The 8,174-nt window shown below is 40.2% G+C and overlaps 1 protein-coding gene across 3 annotated transcripts in view; it reads left to right on the top strand.

The window, feature by feature from the left end:
• lama3 (laminin, alpha 3) overlaps positions 1 to 6,085 on the top strand; it is a 53,594-nt gene extending 47,509 nt beyond the window's left edge. For 2 of the 3 annotated variants that reach the window (XM_066647813.1, XM_066647812.1), the window contains 5 exons: positions 3 to 168; positions 525 to 655; positions 1,657 to 1,750; positions 4,160 to 4,273; positions 5,521 to 6,085. In XM_066647813.1, coding sequence (XP_066503910.1) covers positions 3 to 168; positions 525 to 655; positions 1,657 to 1,750; positions 4,160 to 4,273; positions 5,521 to 5,663 — 648 coding nt within the window. In that variant the 3' untranslated portion in view covers positions 5,664 to 6,085. Of the gene's footprint in view, positions 1 to 2; positions 205 to 524; positions 660 to 1,656; positions 1,751 to 4,159; positions 4,274 to 5,520 lie in introns of those variants that run through there. The other variant, XM_066647814.1, reaches the window with a different exon arrangement.
• The last annotated feature ends 2,089 nt before the right edge of the window (positions 6,086 to 8,174 follow it).

Here is an 8,174-nt window from a genome sequence, read left to right as displayed (position 1 = left end):
AGGGCAAGCCCTTCCCTAAGAAGAGTGTGATTGGGTGTATCCGTGACTTCAGGTTCTATGATGTTCTGGTTGGAAAGCCTGATGTCAATTGTGGAGGAGCTCCGTGTTTCGATGGGGCAACAGCTGAGGGGGCATACTTTGATGGCGATGGCTCTTACATAGTTTTAAGTATTTCATTCCATTTGTAATGACCTTTATTATTTGGTAATTACCTTTATTACCAAACATAAAATTATGTTATGAGATGTTTTATTGTGTCTCAGCTTATACATAAATATGCTCAGTTGGTGTGACTTGTGTGAAAAACAATGGCTTTCAAACAGCAGAGCAGGGCAGGGTTTCTTATGTTGTATTAGCCTACTTCTGTAACATAATATAAACTATTAGTTGCTCTAGATGTATCTGTAAATGGGATTGTTTATTTGTTTATATAGATTCTGAATTGTGCTTTAGGTTTGAATGAAATTATAACATATTTAACTGAATTTTAAACATAATTTTAATACTGCCTTTTACATTTTCAGAAAATTACTTTGTGCTTGGTATGGATTTCTACCTAACCTTTGAAGTTCACCCTAGAAATGGGACAGGCTTACTGTTCTACTGCAAAGGTCATCAGGGTCACAGCTTCAGTGTGTTCCTGAAGGAGGCAAAGGTGGATCTTTGTTTGAGCTCATTAAAGTTTGTGTCAATGGCCATTTATTCTAAACTAAGCAGTAAATATGCAAGTATGCAGTTTTTAGACACAGAGTTGGGTCAAGTAGCTATAGTTATTTAATACTAATTTAAACATGGAATGTTCTCTGAAGGGCGGCACAGTGGTGCAGCAGGTAGTGTCGCAGTCACACAGCTCCAGGGACCTGGAGGTTGTGGATTCAAGTACCACTCCGGGTGACTGTCTGTGAGGAGTGTTCTCCCCGTGTCCACGTGGGTTTCCTACTGGTACTGCAGTTTCCTTCCACGGTACAAAACACATGTTTGTAGGTGGATTGGTGACTCAGAAGTGTCTGTAGGTGTGAGTGTGTGAGTGAATGTGTCACCCTATAAAGGACTGGTGTCCCCTTCCAGGGAGGTGATCCCGCCTTGCTCCCAGTGATTCCAGGTAGGCTCCGGACCCACAACGACCCTGAACTGGATAAGTCGATACAGACAATAAACGAATGAATGAATTTCTCCTAAAAGAAAAAAAAAACTAAGTACCTTCCACAAACAGCTAGAGAAGAAGCATCTGCAAAACTACATAAGTGCTTAGTTACATATAGAACTATAATCCCTCCATCTCTCAGCATAGGAACTGAAATTGGGTGATTCTGTTCTTCAATTATCAGATACTTTTTGACTTTTTGATCTAAAACAAAACAAAACAGAAGAAAAGAAATTTTAAATAATTATATTAATACTGAATTAAGCAGGAAAAACATGGTTAAAATGTTAATGAGTAAGTAAGAAACCACCCTTAAATTAATTAAGACACAGTACTTGAATAAATGAATAAAAACTAGCTCCGATTTATCACTGGACACAAATATTTGTTAATCTAAAAGGTCTCCTTATGAGATCTGTGGTGTGTGTGATAGTTCTGTAGCTTCCTTTAAATAATATCAATAGCCATTTTATAAACTAGTGTCAAGACTTTCTGACTGTTTTGTGTTGTAGATGGTGGTGCAGATGAATGATGGAGCAAGGGAGTACAACACTTCTGTTACAGTTCCATCACCACTATGTGATCCCTCCTTCCATCATGTAACAGGTAAAAGCTTTACAGGATTGTAGTGTTTTAGTGGTTTAGCATTCCCCCCTGCTCTTATTTAACTCAGTCTTTACCTGAAAATAGGACTTTTGGGCCATATTACAGTCATATCCTATGACTTGAGTGTGAAGAAGTCAGCATATAGATCAGCACCTCCAAATCTGAGGCCATTGGAAGAGTTATTATGAGATCGACCACAGCATAGGGTGCAGCATATTGGTAAAGAGGGCGCTGAGCCATAAAGCTAAGCTCTTAATTTACTGGTTAATGTACATCACCACCATCACCTGTGGTCCTGTGCTTTGGGTAATAATTAAAAGAATCAGATCATGGGTTGCTGGGCACATTCTCCGGGATTGAGTGAGAAGCGTTATAGTCCTGGAGAAGCTCAAAGTAGAACTGTTGCTCCTTCGTACTAAGAGGAGAGCCAATTGAGGTTTGGACACCTGATAAGGATGCCCCCTGGATATTACCTGCTGGAGGTATAACTTCAAGAAGGCCTTGAAGTTCAGCCAAGGCTCGCTGTATGCTCTGGTACCCCAGGGGGAATTTGTTGAAGTTGCAGGGGACAGTGACACCTGTGATTCTTTGCTTTCACTGTTGACACCATTACCGTGACATGGACTACACGAAAAAAAAGATGATGATGATTATGATATTAGAAATGCTTACCTATCTTAAAGGAGCAATAAAAGATTTTTATCAACAAGTACAATCAATAGATATTTATTTAAGTTCATCATCATCATCATCTTTTCCGCTTATCCATTTCAGGGTCATAGTGGAAACAAGGCGAGCAAAGAAGCCCAGACTTCTCTGTCCCCAGCAACTTCCACCAGCTCCTCCTTAGGGATCCCCAGGCATTCCCAGGTCAGCCGGGAGATATAATTCCTCCAGCATGTCCTGGGTCTATCCCAGGGCCTCCTTCCAGTTGGACGTGCCTCCAGTGGGAGGCATTCGGGAGGCATCCTTACCTGATGCCTGAACAACTTCAACTGACTCCTTTCAATTGGAAGGATCCCTCTTCCCATCACTCATGAACAAGAACCCAAGACACTTGAACTCCTTCACTTGGGGTAGGTTCTGAACCCACTACCTCAAAGGAGCATGTCATCTAATTCCAGGAAATAACCATGGCCTCAGACTTGGAGGTGCTGATCCGCATGCCGAACGCTTCACACTTGGCTGAAAACTGCTCAAGTGAATGCTGGGGGCCTCCATGCGAAGAAGCCAGAAGAACAACATCATCCGCAAACAGCAGAGATGGCACCTCAGCTCAGCCCCTCTCATTACCCGAGAGCCCACAACATATGGCTTCAGATCAGAAGACACGATCACAAAGTCGATCATTGACCTTTGGCCCAGGGTGCTCTGGTACCAAGTACACTTATAAGCAACCTTATGTTTGAACATGGTGTATGTTCCGGACAAACCATGACGAGCACAGTAGTCCAATAACATTACACCACTTGGGTTCAGATCAGGCAGGCTGTTCCTCTCAATCACTCCTCTCCAGGTTTCCCAGTCATTGCCAATGCAAGCATTGAATTCACCCAGCAAAACCATAGAGTCAGTGCATGGAATCCTGTCTAGAACTCCACCTCCAAGTAGGCCGAATTCTCTTAGCTGCTGTTAAGTGCATATGCACACACAACAGTTAAAGTTTTCCTCTCTGCAAGCCCAAGCTGCATTGAGGTGACCCTTTCGTTTATTGGAATGTACTCCAACTGTACAGCCTCCAGCCAGGGACTTGTGAGTATCCCACACATGCCCGGTGCCTCTCACCCTGTGCAACTCCTGAGTAGAATAGAGACCAACCCCTGTCTAGGAGTTTAGTTCCAGAGCCCACACTGTGTGTAGAGGTGAGCCCAACTATATCTAGCTGGTATCTCTCAACCTCATGCACCAGCTCTGGCTCCCCCCCCAGTGAGGTTACGTTCCATGTACCAAGAACCAGTTTCCACTGACAAGCTCCATGATGCCAGAGGCCCCTTTGCTTCCACCCTGCACTGCATCTCTACCCTGGATCTTGCGGGTGGTGAGCCCACATGATCTCTCCATGTTGCCTTTTCGGGCTGAGTCCAGCCAGGTCACATGGGCTGCCTGGCCACCAGGCACTCTCCGTCGGACACTATCTCCAGGTCTGGCTCCAGGGGTAGGTCCCGATAAACCTCTCCTGGGCAGGGTACACTTAGTTCTAACTGTTGTACTCATAGGGATGCTTCTTGGATCGTGTTTGTCTGGATCTTCACTCCAGACTTGTTCGCCATGGGAGACCCATGACCCATTTTACTGAAACAAACTAATGCTGTATCCTGGACTACTGAGAGATTTTAACTTTATATACAGTTATGTAAGTTATTGTGGTTTGTCAAATGTAGTAAATGATGCACTGTTACTTTTCTCCAGTGACCAAAAGTGGAAATGCCCTTGAGTTAAGAGTGGGCAAAGATTCTGATCGTGCGCTCATACATTCTGTGCCTTCCCAGGCTCATGAAACACTTTATATCGGAGGAGTCCCAGGTAACACTCACCATACTGTACTCCTTTTTTTCAAGTAAAACAAGTAAAACAAAAATGGAACAATATACAGTGTCTGAAACCTTATAATGACGTCTGTTTAATATTATTTAACAACTCTGTCAAGTTTCAGGCAAGGTAATTATTTAGGCATGTGGTTTTCTCAATTCTGTTCAGTGGATTTTGTCTTTTTTATTTAGCTATACCAGACTCAATACTCCAGTTCAAATCTAAATAAGCAGGCCACCTGAATGGTGTAGTGTTCAAAGCATAAACCCTATCCCTAACAGTGCCATAGTCATCCAAATTTCAATCTGGGAGTTCAGTAAACCACAGTTGGCCTCTCTCCCACTGGTTGGGTAGGATGGCCCACCCTGTTCTCCATCATTCCAAATGATGCTGGCCAATGCAGGTGTCTGATTGCTAATATAACAAAACTGGGTAGATAGCATTCCAATGATGTTGTGTTAGCAGCAGTTCAAAAAAAGCGGTTCATTTTTCAAAAAATGTCAGCCAGAATACATTTGATCCTTAGAAAGCTTGATACTTTGATCCCATTTCTCGGATGAAGCATTTACTCGCCTTCACATTCCTAGCATGGTAATATTGCTTTATTGATGCTTTCTAGCTAATGGGTGAGATTAGTAATGACTATATTATGGGGAAAATATAAAGGTCAAAGGAGCAAACATTCCGAGTGTCATATGTGACCTGGCTGACTGATGATATTTGGAGTAAAGGGAACAGTGTCAGTAGGCGGCACGGTGGCGCAGCAGGTAGTGTCGCAGTCACACAGCTCCAGGGGCCTGGAGGTTGTGGGTTCGATTCCAGCTCCGGGTGACTGTCTGTGAGGAGTTGGTGTGTTCTCCCCGTGTCCGCGTGGGTTTCCTCCGGGTGCTCCGGTTTCCTCCCACAGTCCAAAAACACACATTGCAGGTGGATTGGCGACTCCAAAGTGTCCGTAGGTGTGAATGTGTATGTGTCTGTGTTGCCCTGTGAAGGACTGGCGTCCCCTCCAGGGTGTATTCCCGCCTTGCGCCCGATGATTCCAGGTAGGCTCTGGACCCCCCGCGACCCTAAAATTGGATAAGCGGTTACAGATAATGGATGGAACAGTGTCAGTTAGGTTTTTAGTTGAACTCATCATCTCAGAATGAGAAATCCTAAATATACAGACTAGATTTTATGTGGTTTAGTTTGTTAATGTACTTTTGTTAATGTCATTTCATTCTCTCTCAATCTCAATGCAGAGAAGAACCGTAAGAGAGTTCATGTTTGGACCTCCTTTGTAGGATGTATGAAGAATGTACAGATCAACCAGATTGCGGTTTCTTTCCAATCTCTTACAAGTGTGTTTGGCCCAGTCAACACTTATGAGTGTCCAGCAGACTAGGAGAAGAGCAAAAGAACCAAGCAGGAAAAGTTCATTGGAAAAGAGCTTGCAAGTTCAATTTGTGTCTTTTTTATGAGACTGTATCCTTTATAACAGTGTGATTGGTGTTACATTTCTGGAGTGTTGTTGTAGTCATGGACAGCATGTATGAATTAAGAAAATGCAGTGTATTTTCAGTTACATTGCCAGTGCCTAACTACACTCTTTCCAAAACATTGCACCTGAGTTCTTTAAGATCCAGTACCATCCAGTACATTGGGATTAAGTTGCAGTGGTGTTTGTGATCCAAACATAGCCATGTAACAATGCTGTAATGTTGGAATGCTCGTTAGAATTCTCATAGTAATGGTAAAAATATTTAAAAAATTGTAACTGCTGCAAAGCAGGACAAACACTCAATAATATCCTTCATTTAAGATATATATATATTGTATCTATATGTTCATGCACAAGCATATCTATTTTATACCGTTCTAATAGACATTGTGGTGCGACTCAATTGAAATATTTTATATGTTTGCACATTGTAACAATTTTCTGAATGTAACATTGGTATAAAATGTGGCCTAATGGAAAGGTTATGGCACACTTAAATGTTTTTTTTTGCCAATATAATAAATAAATAGAAATGGGCAAACAAATAAAATCCATATTTAATTTTTACCCTATAATAGATAGGGATCACTGATTTTCATTTTTTAAATAAAAAAATATGTAATTTTTCCTGTAATGTCCAAACTACACGGCAATAGTAAAATATTTTACATTAGAATTACTGCCATGTCAGTACTCACAGGCCCTTAATGGTCACTGAAAATAAATCTCACTCACTGATGTACTTTTGAATACTGCAGTCAAATACAGGCCTCATAAGCAAAATAAAATGTTATTGTGATGAATGCTGTTTGCTATGATTTTGGCAACACATTATATTTGTATACTGATACCATTTAAACCAGATTCCCAGGTCTTCTTGACATAAATCTATGTGGACTGAGAGGAGGATATACTCACAGACTGTGAGCACAGACACTGAAAGGATCTGACATAATTTATTTATGTTATGTGCTGTGTGCATTAATGTGTGTCTGTGGTTCTCCACAGAGACTAGTCTAATACTGAGCAGGTGGTCCTTTCTCTCACTCTCTCTCACTCTCTCTCTCTCTCGCTCTCGTATTTCCATCGTTCTTTGTCTCTGTGTCCATCCCTTTGTGGGTGTGGTACCTATTTGTCATGCAATTCCAATATACTTTTAAAGCATTACAACATGCTTCTAAACAGGCCTTCCAACACCTCAAGGCAGGCTGTCAGCAAAACCAGAACTACAGAAACACAATAATAACATGTATATGCATGGATAAATATGATATTATCAAGTATTAATATCTAAAAACTACAATAAATGCAAATGTTTCCATGCAATGGAGCAGTTGTCTGATCACTGTGCACTCTCTATAGCCTATCAGTATTCATTATAAATATCAAATCAAATTTATTTGTATAGCGCTTTTTACAGCTGATGTCACAAAGCAGCTAACAGAAATCTGGTGAGACAAAATACATGAATGTATATGGTTTATTTTGCTCAGTAGTCAGTCCCTGCCGCATAAGAAAAATGTTGGTCTACTAGATAAATGTAAATCAAAGAAAAAATAAACAAGATTTCACTTAACTAGCATATTGTACAACATATTGATATAAATATATTTTTTGTGTGTAAACAAACAACCTGTCACTGATAAGATTCTTTCTCAAGCAATTAAAATTATTTTGAATGCTTTTTGTCACCCATTTTTGCAGAATATTAAACATTAGCAAATGAGTTTGTCACATGAGATACTATATACATTTTTTTAGAAGATTCATATTTTTACCTTTATTTTAAATAGTGTAGTCTGGGTGATTAACGTTTAAAGACCCGGTGCAGCATACCTTTTTTTCTATTATTATTTTTTACTTTGTTAACATGTCTTTGTGTGTGTGTACTCACAATAAGCGGTCAACTGCCCTACTAGACATCTGCTTTGAAACTGCAGTGTTCCAATGACTATCTCAAAAATATGTTAATATGTTATGTTAATAATGTTAATACAATATACTACGTCATTAATTTCGAGATATTTTTTCATTATTTTGAAAAGTCAATATATTGAGATACTCCCTCATTTAGAGATGCTAAGTCAATATATTGAGATCAATATACTGACTTAGTATTTCAAAATAATGAGATACTCTCGAAATGTTGAGATAGCAACTTACATATTATTGACAAAAAATTATTGGTGCCTTTGGTATTTTATTTATTTATTTAGTTATTTTATTTATTGTACTTTATGTGGCGGAAACGGGTATATGATAACAACCCTAAACCTAAGGAAACCAACCTCGTTCACTTGGGAGGCGGGGTTTTTTAAACTGCAGCTGAGCGGCAGAGGGGTGGGTAGATAGAGGCAGTAGCTAATTGCATAGGTGTTCCTGGATTAACGCAAATGTGTACAAAGTTAAATTCCT

This window comes from Hoplias malabaricus, chromosome 16, assembly GCF_029633855.1.
Source record: "Hoplias malabaricus isolate fHopMal1 chromosome 16, fHopMal1.hap1, whole genome shotgun sequence".
Taxonomy (NCBI): Eukaryota; Metazoa; Chordata; class Actinopteri; order Characiformes; family Erythrinidae; genus Hoplias; species Hoplias malabaricus.
Note: the sequence above shows the minus strand (reverse complement) of the source record. Positions and strands in the feature narration are given on the sequence as shown.